General features: G+C 41.4%; 1 protein-coding gene across 2 annotated transcripts in view; it reads right to left on the bottom strand.

Moving 5' to 3' along the window:
* Nucleotides 1-3,919: 3,919 nt before the first annotated feature.
* Tceb1 (transcription elongation factor B (SIII), polypeptide 1 (15kDa, elongin C)) overlaps nucleotides 3,920-17,945 on the bottom strand; it is a 15,161-nt gene continuing 1,135 nt past the window's right edge. The window contains exons 2-4 of one of the 2 annotated variants that reach the window (XM_005392079.2): nucleotides 9,489-9,542; nucleotides 7,171-7,314; nucleotides 3,920-4,337 (exon numbers count right to left, since the gene is read on the bottom strand). In XM_005392079.2, the coding sequence (XP_005392136.1) occupies nucleotides 4,147-4,337; nucleotides 7,171-7,314; nucleotides 9,489-9,492 (339 nt within the window). In that variant the 5' untranslated portion in view covers nucleotides 9,493-9,542 and the 3' untranslated portion in view covers nucleotides 3,920-4,146. Of the gene's footprint in view, nucleotides 4,338-7,170; nucleotides 7,315-9,488; nucleotides 9,546-17,945 lie in introns of both variants that reach the window. The other variant, XM_005392080.2, reaches the window with a different exon arrangement.

Here is a 17,945-nt window from a genome sequence, read left to right as displayed (position 1 = left end):
CTAAATAATAAAGCTATATAGCCTATCACAAAAATTTTCACATATAAGATATATGTAGGTCAAATACAGTGAAATGTTTCTGTATCAAAAACTGAGCAGACAGTGGCATGTACCACTAATCCCAGCTACTGGGGAGGCTGAGGCAGGAGCTTTACGAGTCTGAGGCCACTCTGGGCTACGCAGATTAACAAAAACTAACAAAAGCAAGTACTTATATCACAGGGGCGGGACGACCCGTGCCTGCGTCCTTGATGAGAGCAACATGTAAAAACACAAAAGGCGGAGCTTGGGAATGTGGCCCCACAGGAGGACACTGGTTAGTCAGCATGCATGAGCTCTGGGTTCAATCCCTACACTGGAAAGGTACCGTATTCTCAGCTAGACACACGAAATACATACAGAATCATAAATGCATCTAGTTCGGGATAAATTACTAAGTTAGTGACTGAGCGAAACATGAGGTTTAGGTTGAGCAGTCATTAAATACACTGGAATGGAACCAGAGCATGAAAAGTTCCAAAAAAAGGCAACAAAGCTTTTGTAAGCAGGAAGAGGGATTGTAGGGAGGGTAGGGGAATGGGGAAAAATCAAGTTATATCCCGTACAGGTACAAGTTCTCTCTAATGAATGTGATCATTATGTACACCTAAAATGTACCAACAAACCTACCTTAAAAATTTCCTTTTCTATTAGCCAATTACTGACAACCAGGCCTAAAAACTAGATTTTCTACATATACCAAGCAGAAAAAAGTAACCTCAAAGACTTTGAATTACTCTTAGTGGTTCTAGCGATCGAACCCACAGCCTCACACACAGCAGGGGCGAGCGGCCTCCTGAACCACAGCCCCTGGTCAGGGCCCGGTGTGTGACACTGCCAAAGAGAGAAGCAGCAAAACCCCGCTTTGCAGTTTGTAATTCTGATATGTTATAACCTGGGTTTTAAGCATTAGTCACAATCTCATTCACTACAGAAATAAGGGGGCGAAACATTACCCTGTGGACGCGCAACTTCCCACTTCTACAGAGCTGAGAGGCCACAGACTGTTCAAGCGGCTAACAAGGCCCAGACTTCCCCACACTCAGGTCTGTGCTCTGATATACCAAACAGTTCGAGGCTAACACGTATTTCCCCGTACCAACAAATCATCAAGTATACTCCGTAAGAATCTACCATAAAAGGAATACAAAACACCAGCACAAATATAACTCGCCTGATATTAAACCAGATTTATAGACTGCAAAAAATACTGTGTAAAATCTGGCATCTCTGGAGTACTAGACCGTAGGTGGGTTTTGTGTGGTGCTGAGGATGGAACCCAAAGCCGGCACGCAGGGAAGCCCTCCACCCATCCCATCCCCGACCCCCTTGTGCACTTCATCAAACTCAGTTAACCTGAGCTCAACGGGGCACTGCACAGTCCGGATAGTCAAGCCTCGCTGATGTACACGAAAATTTCCTCTATTTAGGCAGCAACTACTTGGGTTTAAATACGTCAGTATTGAACGGTAATTTTATATTATAATTCAGAATATTTTTACTCTTTTCAAAGAAGAATCAATAAGCTTAGCAAAATGATTTGTACTAAGATGACAGATCCATGCATAACACAATCATAACAAGATGTCTAAATGTATTTCAGCATGAATTGAATTTACTGTACATAAATTCTACGTTCAACACCAACAAGTACCATCAAAAAGGGACCATTAATAACTGCAAGATAAGCAATTGAAAAAGCATAACCTAGACAACGCAAAACTGAAACATTGATTGAATAATGATTTTGTACTATTTTCTGTACAGAAAAAACTGGGGGAAAGATTTACACATAATTTTTAAAAATAAGCTACTTTCTATGAGTTTAAGATGGGTAAGATAGCCAGGCCCGGTGGCGCACTCCTGTAATTCCAGCATGCGAGAGGCAGGAGGATTGCTGCAAGTCCGAGGCCAGCCTGAACTGCATAGTGAGACCCTGTCTCCAAAAAACAGAACCAAAAAACCGGTAAGGTTTCACTACTATATATTATGTTAAATTTGACCAAAACAATTCCCACATCAAATGGCAAGGTACCCTGAAGCAAAAGATTGCATGAACCTTTCACGGAGAGATAAGGCCAAAAAGTTCAAATACCGGGCCGGGGATAAAGCTCAGCGGCACAAGCACCTGCCTGACAAGCACAAGGTCCCAAGTACAACTCCCCGTGAAGAAAAAAAAAAAAAAGCCAGGCGTGGTGGCGCAGGCCTGTAATCCCAGCACTTGGGAGGCTGAGGCAGGAGGATTGTTGAGAGTTTGAGACCAGCCTGGGCTACGAAGTGAGCTCACGGCCAGCCTGAACTGCACAGTGAGACCTCATCTCAAAAAAACAAGAAATAAAATAAAATAAAATTTCAAATACCAAGTGTTTGCCATACCCTTCTACCAACAGATATTAACATGCTATTTGCTGAAAAGCACACAGCTTTGCCTAGTCTTGTTTCAGTTTTAATGTCCTAAACTCAAGGCTACTTCTGGATCCAATACAAAGTCATCTACAAAAATTGGTCAGAGTTTGACTTTATTTCTAGCTGTCCTCTTTGGAAATCATCATTTATGTTTAGAGTTGATGTTTTCGCTGCCAAGTAGCAAACTATTTTTATGCCTACCACAGAACACCCCCAGCCCCATAACGTAATTATTATACTTGATAATCTTCTAAAGTACGTATCAATGTCTTAAGAACTTGCTTTAAAAATACGCAACTGCTTTGAATTAGCTGGAAAGTACTAGGTTTTCTTTTTTGGGTATTTTCTGTTTTGAGAGTCTTAAAAAAGTTGTCCAGGCTGGCTGCAACCTTGTGATTCTCCCAAATAGCTGAGGTCACAAGTGTGTGTGGTACCACAGCCAGCTTTAGCTCGTTTTGATGAGAAACAAGCTGAACATTATGTTTACAGATCCTATGATAGCTCTAAGACAGACAACACTAAGCTCAACTCCAGTGCCTCTGTTCCCACGTCTAAATAAAGATGCTCCCTTGTAGTTTTTCTTTTAGTCAGGGTCTTGCTATGTAGTTCTGGCTGGCCTTGAACTCACAACCCTGCTCAGCCTCCTGCATGCTGGGATTACAGGGGTGTGCCACCCACGCCTGGCATGACTTATATGAGTTTGATACCAGAAACCCACTGCTGATGGTACTACACTTACTGGAACTTACTGTAATTATTAGGAGATAACTTATGTACCACATGTAAGTGTACTGTAAAATGTTCACTGCGTCTCTCCACATCTTTCTGTTTTACAACATGCCAGCTGGGTGGAGGAAGACTAGAACCGCCTGCCTCTAAGGTTTCGGTACAGTTCACAGAGTGTTAATACACACGGAAAGAGGCAGACGCATCCTGAAAAGGGACCGTGAAGGAAGAAGACAGTCACAGCGGGAGCGCTATGAGAATGTAACGTGAGGCTGCAGCACTTTGGATGCCCGGACGCACCACACACAGAACCCTCGAGTCAGGTTCTTCACCTGCTGACCGTCTGGCTACAGTTCACACAGGTACAGCCCCGAAAGTTGTAACTAGTAACCTTCCAAACTAGCTTTTAAATTAAGTTCTTAAATTGTAGCAATAAACAAAACACAATGCATTTAAACAATACTGCAGTTTATAAAAAAACACATTTAAGAAAAACTCTTATTCTCTGAGAGTTATATAAAATGTTTTGACTAAGTTATAAATGTTCATCATGTAATTATTTGCATAACTAGTAATGCTTATCAGTAGCTATAAGATCAGAACTTTTTAAAAAAAACACAAAAAACATAAAAATACGAAGTCCCGTTATTTTACCTGTAGAACATGTTCATTTATGCCTATGTTTCAGCATTTGTGATATCATCATTATTCTAATTTTAAAAGTTACATCCAAAAGATAAGGCAAAACCACCTACGAATTGGCATATCTGTTTATTTCTGTTTGTGAAAACGTCCTTAATTTGCTGATGTGGCAAACAAATAACTCTGCTATGCAAAAAACAGAAGATAATCTGCTTTGCAATTAACTGTATAGTTCAACTGCAGACAGGCAACATGCTATATATGAAAAAATTACTAACTGAACTACAAGTATTAAATACTGAAAAATTAACAGTTTGTTATAATTTATTTTATTTAACAATCTAGGAAGTTCGCGGCCATCAGCAGTTCCAGCGCTATCTCTGGCGCGATGGGAAACTCGGGAATCTCGGTGGAGCTGTTAGTGTAGCGAACCTTGTAGGTGAAATACATGCAGACTTTCGAGAGCACGTGTGAAGGGATCTCTCTGAAATTGACCTCATTGGTTTCGTTTTCAGCAAACTGACCTGTAAAACAAAAGGATTGTTGTATGTGACGGGCTGAACAATGGCCCACACCCCAATTTTCATTTTGATTCAGGATCTTGCTAAATGACTAACTTGTCCAGGCCTGGCCGGAACTGTAGCCCTTCTGCCTCTGCCTCCCAGAGTACTGGGGGTGACCTCCACTTTGCCTCGTATAACCAAGTCTTTCTTTATAGGATGAGTCTAGCTAATAAAAAAAGCAATTATAGAATTACCTGAAATCATCATTTTGTAATCACAAATGAAGTGAATCTCAATAGTCACAATGAATGCTCAAATCACTGTATGAAAGGCAAGAGTAAGCTGGGCACGGTGGCGCACACCTGTAATCCCAGCACTCGGGAGGCTGAGGCAGGAGGATCATTGTGAATTTGAGACCAGCTTGCGCTACAAAATGAGCTCAAGGCCAGCCTACACTGCACAGCGAGACCCTGTCTCAAACAAACAAACAAACAAAAAACAACAAAAAACCCCCAAACAAACAAAAAGTCAGAGTGGGGAGTTTTTCATGGATGAATCAGCTTGACGGTCCTGGAGCCCACTTACCCATCTCGACACTGCTAAAGATGTGATACAACTGGAATACAGTTAGTACGTGAGGTGCTGGGCCCCATCCCCAGAACCATGAACGGGACAAAAAAAGCAAAAAGCAATGAAAAACCCTCACAAGTTGAGAGAATACAAAAATAGCATTTATAAAGTACCCTTGACTAGAAATAAGAACTAGAGTCTAATAAAATCTCTACAATTCTGAGCGTATAGGAAGAAATATTAAATAAATCCAAAACGTGGGCATTACACCAATGACCTCGTTTCTCTGAAAAACTTGACAGTTTGTGTGAAAATGGGAAGGTACACGAGAACTCTGACAGTCTGCAAGTGAAGTGCGAGTCTGCTTGAAATACTGAATTAAAGGGAGGGCAGGGAGAGGTGAAGTGAGATACGATGGACAAAATGTCAGGAACTACTCAAGGTGGCTGATGAATGCATGGAGGGTTATTACACCGTTCTCACTACTTCTAGTATTTCCATACCAAAAATGCAGAAAAGCAATTGTAATGGATACTAAATAACCAAAACAACATTGACACAAATAAAAATTAGAAGCTTCAGACAGCCCAGGTATCAAACTTACTACAAAGATGTAGTAATCAAACACTGCGGTACCTGTGTAAGAATAAACAGACTGACAGAGCCACGAGCTCAGAACTAAACCCACGCACATCTGTGTCCACTGACTTTTAACAAAGGTGCCAAGACCATGCAGAAGGGAAGGGATGGCCTCTTCAGCAAATGGCACCACGTGCAAAAGAATGAAGCTGAACAATTACTCTACATCATAGAAATTAAAACCAAAGATAAAAGTGCTGAACCCATAAAATTAGCAGAAAATACAGGGGAATCTAACTTCATGAAACTGTGGTGATGCTGGATTTGGCAATGGATTTAGAAGTGAAAGAAAAATAAAATAGAAAAATAAATCATATTTCAACAAAATGAAAAAGTATTTTTCAAAATTAACATTATTTAATTGCTCCGGATAATATCATCAGGAAAAACACCACCAGGGAGCTCAGTGGAGGAATGCCTGAGCAAAAGGCTTCACCACTTTTCCAAAGATATACAAGTGGCTGTAAGGCACGTGAAGACAGTCAACATCAGGCATTATGGAAAAACAAATCCGACACCACAATGAAGTATCACTTCACGTTCACCTGGAAAGCTACAACCAAGAAGGGCTGGGGATGGACCACAGTGGTAGAGCACAGCCTAGCATGTGTAAGACCCTGGGTTCAATGCCCAGTACTGGCGGGGAAAAAAAACCCAACCAAAAAAGGAGGTAACCACAAATACTGGCCAGGACACGTAAAAGCTCTGTTATGCTATCTATTGGTAAAAACATAAATGGTTCTTCTGCTGTGGAAACATTTCAGCGATTCCTCTAGAAGTTAAACCTAAGAATGATCAAGCAATTCCACTCCAAAGAATATATACAAAAGACACGAAAGAAGGTATTCAAATAAATAATCGCTACGCAAATGTCCACAGCAGCACAACTCATCGTAGCCTAAGGTGGAAACAACCCCAAAATTCATCAGCTGAAGAACAGAAAATGTGGCACGTTCACCCAATCAACTCTCACTTAGCAGCACTGCCACTCCTGCCACCCAGCACAGCGAGTCTGGGAATCACCAATGCCAGGCGGAAACAGCCAGGCACACAGGGCATCTATTTTATGATGCCGCTTGTATGAAATGTCCAGAACAGGTACATTAACAGCAGACTGTTAGCTGCTGAATACGGGTGGGGAGAGAGCAGACAACAAAAGCCTAGTGAGTACGGAGTTTCCTTCGAGAATACTGGAAAGGTCTCGGAATTAGAAGCGATGGTCACACAACACTGTGAAGGCAGTAACTGTTGCTAACTGTACACTTTAAAATTTAATTTATGTGAATTTTTAACACTAAATTTATTTCAAGAAGAAAAGGTTAAGAATCGATCTGGAAAGTGGTAACTTCTATAAACTTTATACACAATTAGAACAAAATCACGAATCAGTTGTAGTGAAGGCGTTGACAGTGAAACCCAACGTAGGGAAACATCTTTCTATCGCAATACAATCACTTTAGTCTTTAGAGAGTCAATAACCAAGAACAGAAAAGGGCACAAGCCAGTTTTTTCCCAATCAATAAAATCATGCAATAATGTTGGAAGAGTAACTCTCACTTTAAATGTTCAGAGTTGTTTGATTCAACTTAAAAAACACATTCCAGAAACAAAAGAAATACAAAGGAAAACAAAGAACTGCACTTACCGGGGCCACTCAACATGGCCTTTATTGTTCCTGATGTGAGTGCGTGTTCTCTTTTTACGATAAATTCATGACCGTCAGAAGATATCAATTTGACGTACATAGCATCAGGGCCTTCACAGCCACCGTAGGTTTTCTCCTCTCCATCTAAAGTAAGTAATGAGGTGAGTTTTGTGTTACATATGCACAGCATTAAAAAGAACAGTGCCTGGAGTAGGGGCACATGCCTGTAATCCCGGTAGTGTGGGAGGGTGAGGCAGAAGGAGCACACATTTGAGGTCAAGCTGGGAAAATCAGCAAAGCTAGGTCAAAACAGAAAATAAACACTAGGGATGTACCTCAATGGTAGAATGCCCTGGGTTCCATGCCAGGGCAGAAGGGAGGGAGCGAAGGAAAGATAGATGGATGAGTTAGGTTAACATTTAAGGGCTTCAAGATCAAAAACATTTCTGAAAGGTACCGTTACCAAGACTTAAGTTTTTAACACCTTGTTTTACTATTTGCTAAATATCTTCCACTGTCCTACAAACTCTGGATCAAAGAATACAACACTAGGTGAAAAACCTACCAGAAATTTTCAAGGAAGTATTTTTTTGTGCTACTAAAAGTAGCACATTCTAATGTGAAACCTAAGATAAAAATATTTAAATGGTATGACTTTAATTATATGTGGAATCCTTTTTTAGAAATAAAATGCACAGCTGGGGATATAGCTCAGCGGCACAAGCGCCTGCCTGGCAAGCGCAAGGTCCCGAGTTTGATTCCTGGTACAAAAAAACCCAAAAGAAATAAAATGCATAGTTTATGATTTAATGTTTATATGCCATATTAGATAACCTTGCTTTGGAAATCCCAAGTCTAGAAGTTGAAGCTTCTTTCACTCACCATTTTATTTCTGATCCATAAAAGCAATCTTAGAATTATTTATTGTAAATTTAAATTACTGGATGACTGAAGTAATACACACAAAATATCAGTCTTTAAAAATTCAAAGTAGAAGCTAGGCATGGTGACGCACGCCTGTAATCCCAGCACTCGAGAGACTGAGGCAGGAGCAGCACCGTGAGTTCAAGGCTAGTGTTGAAGTTGGAGAGTAATTACATGTGCAGGAAGAAGCCAGCCCGAGAACATGGGAGCTCCTTGAAGCACTAAATAAGCTGTCGCATCTTGTTAACTGATTGCTGGGCAGAGAGGCGGATGGGCAGTTCTCCTTCTCAGCTTAGGAGAGAGAGAAGCTCAGTGGTACAGTGGTTGTCTACCATGTACAAGGCCCTGGGTTCAATCCCTAGCACCACTACCAAAATGGAAAAAAAAAAAAAAAAAAAAAAGGTGAGAAGAGAGTGCATCTGCTAGCAGGTATCTATCCTGGCTTCAGCTGCAACTATCTGCTCAGCATAACTTTTTTGTCACCAAAGAACCTTGCTCCATGCCCCAACACAGGGAATACCATTTAAAGGACACCAGAGAAGCTGTGCGTGGTGGCTCAGGCCTGCAGGCCCAGCATGGGGCTGAGGCAGGAGAATGGCAGCCTGGGCTGTGTAGTGAACTACCCTCGACTCGGGTGAGACTGTCTCAAAAACAAAACCAAACAAAATAAAACAAGCCAAACAAGGAAACTAAAAAAACAAGCTAATACAATAAGGGACACCTTATTGAGTCCTGGATTAAAGAAAAAACAAAAACAACAAAAAACCTGCTGTGCAGAACACTACCAAAACAGCTGGAAAATTCTGACATGGACTAAATTAGAAGACAAATGCAGAAGTACGCAGGTGCAAAGTGTTGTATGAACACTCAACAACAGAGGAGCAGCACACAGCATGCAGAGAAAGCAAATCCGACAAAACATTCACCATCTACGAAAAGCTATGACAGGGTATTATTCTTGCAATTTTCCATAAAAAAAAAAAAAAAAAAAATCTGGAGGACCCAAAGATACAGCTTCACAATTAAGACTTCAAGTGCATGGATTTCTAGCAGTTTTTTTGCCAACATCTAAGAAAAATTTTAAAATATCAATTATTTCAGTTTGAAACTGTTTCTAATATATTTTGCAAGACAAACCACTTTATGTTAGGAAAGCTACAAATTTCTGAAGGTGCAATTACTCACTAGATATTATCAACTAGATCTGGCACAATACTCTTACTAATCTGCCTTTCAGGAATATACAATAAACAAGCTCTTGACATAACAACTCATTTCAGTTTAGCTATTTCCTGACTTGCGTTCAACGACTCAGAAGGCCCATCTTTCTTTACTGGAGAAGAAAAACTAGCTTCTACTAATTGAAACAGAGAAATTACCTTTCTATAACTTACCCATTATGTTCTTCTAAAATTCTACTCTGGTTCCACAGGAACTTTAGTGGTTTCCTGAAAATATAAAAATGTAGTATTAAGATTAACGTTGTAACAGACACGTTTTCATTCATTACTATCTAATGTGTCCTTAATCATGATTCCAACACACAAGTCTATCAAACTGAAAAGTACCACAATGTTTTGTGAGCTAGTACAGGCTTCAAAATTGCAGGAAGAATATTTCAAACAGACAAATAACATAACCATGATAAACTGACTGGGGGTGGTAGCAGTGAGGGGAAAGGTTGTGAAGTGCATGCCACGTGAAGAGTGAACAGGAAGCTGGGCGGTGGCGCATGCCTGTAATCCCAGCACTTGGGAGGCTGTGTTTGAGGCCAACCTGCACTACACAGCAAGACTCTGGCTCAAAACACACACAGAAACAAAGAGTGAACAGGAAAAAAAAAGTGAACAGAAACGGTGGTATAGCTGGGTGTGGTGGCACATGCCTGTAATCCCAGCACTCAAGAGGCTGAGGCAGGAGGATCACTGCAGTTTGAGGCCAGCCTGAGCTACAACCGAAGTTCAAGGCCAGCCTAAAATGTATATCAAAACCCTGTCTCAAAAAAAATGGTGGTCCACACCTGTAATTCCAACCTGTGGTAGGCTGGGGCAGGAGAATTGAAAGTTTGAGTCTAGTCTGGACAATTTGATGAAAATCTTGTCTCAAAATTAAAAAACAAAAAAGGCTAGAGATGTAATTCAGTGCAAAGGTCCTGGGTTCAAGCTCTAGAACAATAACCACCATCACCAAAAAGATGCAGGAAGAAATACAATACACTTGTATCTTATATATTGCTAATACAAACAATATAAACTAGAAACCAGTAGGCAGGTGCCTCAACAAGCTAAAAATAGAGCTGTCATTTGATCCAGCTATACCTCTCCTCGGTATACACAGGGAGGAAATAAAGCCAGCATACTACAGAGCTATCTGCACACCCATGGGATTTGTAGCATATGGAATCAGCTTATGTGCTTATTAACAGATGAATGGGTAAAGAAATATGCACAATGCAGAACTGTTCATAAAAACAAATTAAATTATGTTATTTGCAGGAAAATGGAAGGAACTTGGAGAGCATGTTAAGTGAAATAAACCAGACTAAGGGACACTTTCCCTAATATGTGGAATCTGGGGGGCGGGGGGAGTGATGACATCATAATTGGAAGGGACAGTAGACAAAATCAACATTAAACATCTTTCTATATACCAATAACTAGCTGAAAAAAATCAGAAAAACTCCATTCATAATATTAAAGAAACACATTAAAAAATCTGGGGATCAACCTAACCAAGGTGGTCAAAAACCTCACAATGCAAGTATCAAAACACTGGAAAAAGACTGGAGACACTGCAAGATGGAAAGAACGCCCGATGCAGGAGCCAGAGATGTGGCAAAGCTGGCTGGGAATGAGCAGCACCCGTTCATTACAAGACCCCAGGGCGATGCCTGAGGCCTCCGTGCAGGACTTCTCGCAAGCTCCCAGGAGACGCGGGCAACCTAAAGACCAGGTGCCAAGGGAAGCTCTATCGCGACTTCCCGTAGCAGCCCACGCTGTGTTTCTCAGAGGCACCATATACTTTGTCTTCTACTTCTCTTACTCTGCCCAAGCTCACTGGGCAGAGCTGGTTTCTTCCATTTGCTCCTCACTTTTCAAATAAACCTCTGGCACCATTTTGGGCTTGTCTCATTTGATTCTTTGTCTGAGGTAAGAAGGACCTGGAATATTTTTGACTGACGAGCTGTTTCTAAAGGAACTACCCAGTAACACTCCCATGCTCGTGGAACTGCAGAACTGTTAAAATGGTCACACTGCCAAAAGTGATGTACAGATTCAATGCAATTCCCATCAAAATTTCAATGACGTTCTTCACAGATCCAGTAAAGAAATCCTAAAATTCATACGGAAATACCGATGGCCCAAAATACCCAAAGCAATCCTAAGCAAAAAGAACAAAGTTGGAGCAATGAGCAAAGCTGGAGCAATACTCAATTTCAAATTATCACACAGCCAAGTAACAAGAACAGCACGGCACTGACATGAAACTAGACGTACAGACCACTGAAATAAAATACAGGACACAGAAACAAACCTACACAACTGCAGCCATCTGATTCTTGAGAAAGGAACCAAAATACACATTAGAGAAAAGACAGCCTCCTTAGCCAATAGTGCTGAGGAAAAGGGATACCCATATGTGGAGGATGGCAACTAGATCCTAACCTCTCATTCTGCACAAAGATCACCTCAGAACAGATGAAAGACTTAGGTACAAGACCTGAAATGTTAAAACTGCTACAGGAAAACATGTAAAACCACAGGCACAGGCAAAAGCCCCCTGAATTAGTCTCTAATAGCACAAAAAATAATAGCAGGAATCAACAAATGAGACACCATATTAAAGTTTCTGCACAGCAGAGAAGAGAGAGTAAGAAACTCTTTGCCAGCTATTCTTCCAACAGAGGACTCTCTAGAATATATAAAACACTCAAAACAACACACACACACACACACACACACACACACACACACACACAAATAACCCCAAACAGCTCAATTAAATGGGTAAATAAACACCAAGAAAATAGAAATGGTCAGTAAGTATGTGAAAAGCTATTCATCACCTTTTAGTCATTTAGAAAACACATCAGAACAATGAAACCCCACCTCACACCAGTCACAACAGCCCCCATGAAGAACCCTAAGCAAACGCTGGCGAGAATGAGGAAAAGGGACACGTCCATACAACGGGTGGGAGTGGAAGTTAGTACGGCTAACACAGAGATAAGTATTGAGGCTCCTCAAAAACTGAAAATAGTGCCAACCATGTGTGGTGGCACATGCCCAAGAACCCAGCACTTGGGAGGCTGAGACATGAGGATCACCTAAACTATACAGCAAGACCCTGCCTAAAACAAAAAGCAAACCCCCCCCAAAACAAAAAAACCCATAAAAATAGAACTTCCATATGATCCAGCTATATACCCTTCCCTGGTACATACGCGAAGGGATCAAAGTCATCTTGCTATAGGGATACCTGCATACCCTTGTTTACTGCAGCACAGCTTACAACAGCTAAGATGCAAAGGCAACCGAGGGGCCCATCAGCAGATGAAGACGGCTAAAGGAAATGTGGTAAATGTGGTGTACGCACGCAGTGGAGTTCAGCCATAAGGAGCAAATTCCTAAGCAAGTACAGGGCACCAAAGTTCTAAAATTTAATAGTGACAGGAGAAAAACAAAAAAACAAAACACAAAAAGTAAAATTTAATAATGAGAATGAGGGCCAGGGATTTAGCTCAGTGGCACAGCGCCTGCCTGGCAAGAGCCAGGTCTTGAGTTCAATTCCTGGAACTAAATAAATAAATAAAATAATGAAATGGTAAAAAATGTAATTTTTGAGTAGTCTTAAATTTTACAAAATAAGATGATACCTACAGGAAAATATTTTTTTTCAATAATTTGTGTTTTAACAACATACAACAGTATCTCTTAAAAGGATCTTCCTATATCAATATTCTTCTTTATGTCCCTAACAGGGAAACACCATATCTAACTACCATGTTCTCTAAGAAGTCTTGACCAATATTTTAAATTTAGCCTTGACGGAAAAGGTGAAGAAAATGAAACATTTAAAGTAGAAACTTTAGTAACAGGAGAGAATCTATTTCATCCCTCAGGTTACAGAGAGGCCCTGCAATCCGCTCCAGGCAGCATCACCGTAGCAGAAATCACATCAAGCTACTTGGGAGGCTGGGCCAAAATGGGTGTGGTGATGCACACCTGTAATCTCAACAAGGGACCTGAGGCAGACAATGAATTTGAGGCCAGCCTGAACTACGTAATGGGACCCCATGTCAGAAAGATGGAAGCATTAAGACAAATGTTTTTACCCCAATAAAACTGGAAGAAGAGGGTGATCCAGGCTAAGTAAACAGTATAAAAAAAGTCAAACAGCGATACAGAGTAACTCAGTGTTGTTGGAAACTAGTTTACAAATTCCCTCGTGCAGTAAATAGTTACTGAACAAGGTTGGTATGCCAAGTGCTGTCCCAGACACCTGACCCCATGAGGAACACAACGAAGATTCTGGCTTCATGAGAACAGTGGAGACAAAAAAACCAAAACAAAATAGTGTGTGAAATGAAAAGCGCTACGGGGAAAAATAAAGCCAGGTTAAGTACACAGGGAAGGGGGACAGCAAGCAGATGAGGTTGCTTTTTTATTCAGGGTGGCGAAAAAGGTGACACTTGCCTGAGATCTAAAGAAAAAATGAGGGAGCGAGTCACGGTTGTCTGTAAGAGCACCGAAGGGAGGGACCACAAGGGACCAGTCTAACCAGAGGAGTTGGTCAGAGTGTAGGAAGACAGGCCAGAGAGGGGGCAGCACTGTGACTCGTGACACGGGTCTTGAACGCCTAATATAATTTTGGGCAACTCTTTCTTTGCTACACTACTTTCTCCCACCTAACCATTCTTTTGCTAGTGTCTATCAGTCCAGAAGATTTCATTTTAGCTCTCCACATAATACACTGTAGACAGCCTTTGCCAATTCCTACCTGTGGTACCATGAGGGAAATTACATGACTTTCTGTACCTGGTTTCCTGAATAATAAAATGGGAGTAATACAGCATGTGCCTCACAGGGTTGTAAACAAGTTACATTAAATCACTTAGCACAGTAATTTGCACATGGTAAACATTAAAACACTAACTTCTATGACTCCACCTCAACACCAAAGGTTGATTTCTACACACACACGGCCTACCGTGTGCCAGGTATTGTTCTAGATCAGTGGTGGTGAAGCATCTGTATCACTGAAAGCTCTGAAAGGTTCACTGTCACTGTTCCAGATGCTTGGGAAAAATCTGTGGGCAAAATAAATACGCCACCCCGCAGCAGAACTTATACTTTAATGGGAGTGTTGGGGGAGGCGGCACAACCGCTTTCTGCAAAGGACCAGAGAGTAGTATTTCACGCCCAACAGGCCATGAGGGCTACGTCACAAGTGCTCCAACTCCGCAACTAGAGCGCAAGAGCACCACACAAGATGCAGACGAGGGCGTGGCTGCGTTTCCACCAAACCTCGTTCCCGGCACAGAAATTTAAATTTTACATGTTACAAAATACAATGTCTCTGAATTGTTCAGACGCTGAAAAATGTAAAAACTTTGCAGATTCTTAACATTCAGTCCTTTACTCTTAAGAGTTCATGGATCAGGAGCAGTAGAATCTCACACCTTTGAATCACTATGTGCATTTTTGGGTTTATCTGTAGTTCCAGGTAAGAGAAAAAAGGTACAAAGCTTTTCTCAGATTTTTGAGGGTCTCTAACCACAAAGAAATTAAGGCCTAGGGCTGGGACACAGCTCAGTGGCATAAGTGCCTGTCTGGCAATGGCAAGCGTGAGGTCATGAGTTCGATTCCTGGTGCCAAAAAAAAAAAAAAAAAGAAAAAGAAAAAAAAAAGAAAAAGAAATTAAGAACTAGTCCTACCAAATGAATTGCAATGAATACAGTACCTTATATGGACACAAAACTATCTCCGTATCTGAATTCATACTCTACACTAGACATTTCTATCCTAACCAAGGTACAGGTTAAGCGACAGAACTTCTGATTCTTCATCTCCCAAACAAGGCAATGGGACTAACTTGTGTGTACAAGTCCCTTTTAAAGCTACCATTTTGTAACTGAATCCATTTGAAATTAATCTTCCCCCTGCAACATATTAAAACTCAACTTCCCATCTTTATTAAGTAGGCAGGCCCACATATCACAAATGCATGTTCCCACTGAATGTCTGCCTCACCCCTGTACACTACTTCTTCTCTGATTTAGAGTCAGTAGTATCTACAAAGTCCTTTGTTTCAAATTATAAAAAGTAGCCGGGTTTGGTGGAGCACACCTGTACTCCCAGCACTCGGGAGGCTGAGGCAGGACAATCACTGTGAGTTTGAGGCCAGCCTGGAACACAAAGTGAGTTCAAGGCCAGCCTGAACTGCATAGTGAGACCCTGTCTTAAAAAGACAAAAAAGACAAAAAACAAAAAACCCACAAGCAAATGAACAACAACAAAAAACCATACTCCCAAAACCAAAACAAGTATGAGCAGATATGCTCATTATATCTAATCACAAATTCTATATATTATAAAATTAAAGGAACCTTTAGAATGATAAACTAAACATAAACCATTTCAACTGCCTGTCTTTCTACCCTGACTGCCTCCATCTATAAACCATGTATACTGCCCAATCGCTTTGTCTCAAAGGCTGATCAAAAACCATCGGTCTGGGCCAAGCTAACCCTTCCCCTTAAGTACTGACTCTGACCCCCTCACTCTAGGACTTGCTTCTGCAGTCACTGCCACCCTTGCCACTCCCAGCCATCCACCCGCCTCCTTCCTCTGGTGCTCCAGACTGAAGCCAGGGCCTCAGGCACACACTCTACCTCTAATGTACCCCTCCCGGCTATCATCTACTTTTTGTCTTTTTGAGACAGGGTCTCGCTATGCAGTTCAGGCTGGCCTCGAGCTCACTTTGTAGCCAGTACAGGCTGGTCAGGCTGGTCTCAGGAACTCTCAAGGATCCTCCTGCCTCAGCCTCCTGAGTGCTGGGATTATAGGCTTGTGCCACCACGCCCAGCCTACTTCTTAATCCACTCCAATATACTCAAAATGATCTTATCAGATTTCAGTGACTTTCCTTGCTTGGTCACGTGATTAATTTTTTTTTTATCCTTACTGGGCTCGTAGCAGTGTTTCACAGGGCCTACATCCCTCCTAGAAACATTTCCTTTGTACCCCAGATGCTACTCTTGGCTCTTCTACGACAGTCCTCTGCTGACCAGCGTACGCCCAGTCCTCCCCCTTGTTCTCCATTAGCATTCCCTACTGGATGACCTCCAGCCCACAGGTTTAAGCAGCATCCGTAAGATATGACCCCCAGATTATTTTCCTAGTCCGGCTTCTCCCCTGAGTGCCAGTGGTCGACGTCCAAGTTGCCTTCTACACAAATTCTCAGCTCTCATTGGTTATTAAACCCAGTCAGTCTCATGCACAACTCTGGATAGCTCTCTCAGAGATCAGCGTTCCCTCCCTAGTCTCCCTATGAATGGCATGACTATTCACAAGATGCTCAGGCAAAGCAGTTGATGAAATTTTCTCTGGTCCCAGCTTAAAATTTATTTCAAATCACAGCATTTCTTACTAACTTCAACTCTACACCTCTAGTTCAAGCTACCATGTCTCAAGTAGCGCAATACAAGCACCAGGCTAAGAGTCGGTTTCCCTACTTTCCTCTACCTCATCCACCAATCTGCGATGATAAACAGGTATCACTTCCTTGCACAAAGCTCTACAATGGCTTCCCATTACAGACAGAAAACTTATTAGCCACCCAGATCTCATCTCCCACCACTCCTCTTTTACTGTGTCCCAAATGCACTTCGCATTTCCTGAATAAGTCAAATTCATCTCAAAATCTTTACATTTATAGTTACTATTGTATGAAAAACTTTTACCATATTTGTACATACATATATGACTTAACTCAGGTTCTAAGAGGGTAGCAAGAGAAAAGTGGCTGACAGCAGATGCTTAATAAATATTTCTTGCAGGCGTGGTGACACACACCTGTAATCACAGCCCTCGGGAGACTGAGGGAGGAGGACCACTGCGAGTTTGAGGCCAGCCTGGGCTACAAAGTGAACTCAAGGCAAGCCTGAACTACACAGAGAGACCCTGTCTCAAAAAGACAATAAATAAAAAATAAGTATTTCTTGAACACTATCATTTTCTTAAATCATTGAAGCTTAAAATTTCAGACATTATGGGCTGACAAGTAGCTCAGTGGCAGAATACCTGCCTAGCATGCTCAAGATCCTGGGTTTGGTCCTCAGCAAAAATGAAAGAAAAGAATTTGAGGCATCATTTGATTGACTTTGTCCAATCTTAATAATGTAACAATAAAGTATATACCAAAAAGCATTAACACATACTAGCATAAATTAAAAAACTTTCTTGAGTACTTTTCAACAATGAAAAAATGCACCCCAAAAGCATTAAATATTTCCTTAGAAATTAATATACGGGGCTTAACTGTAACCTCTAGGGATATATCATCTAATTATATTACAGAGTTACTATCTAACAATGGAATTGGGTCTCTTCATTTGAAATATATTTTTAACTGATGGTCATTAGGTAAATCTCACATTTAAAAACAGGTCATTTAAAATTTAACAGGGAGCCGGGCGTGGTGGCACATGCCTGTAATCCCAGCACTGGGGAGGCTGAGGCAGGAGGATCGTTGCGAGCTCGAGACCAGCCTGGGCTACAAAGTGAGCTCAAGGCCTGCCTGAACAGCATATCGAGACCCTGTCTCAAAAAGTAAGAAAAAAGCCGGGC

The sequence above is a fragment of the Chinchilla lanigera genome, unplaced genomic scaffold (assembly GCF_000276665.1).
Source record: "Chinchilla lanigera isolate Chin_1 unplaced genomic scaffold, ChiLan1.0 scaffold00043, whole genome shotgun sequence".
Classification (NCBI taxonomy): Eukaryota; Metazoa; Chordata; class Mammalia; order Rodentia; family Chinchillidae; genus Chinchilla; species Chinchilla lanigera.
Note: the sequence above shows the minus strand (reverse complement) of the source record. Positions and strands in the feature narration are given on the sequence as shown.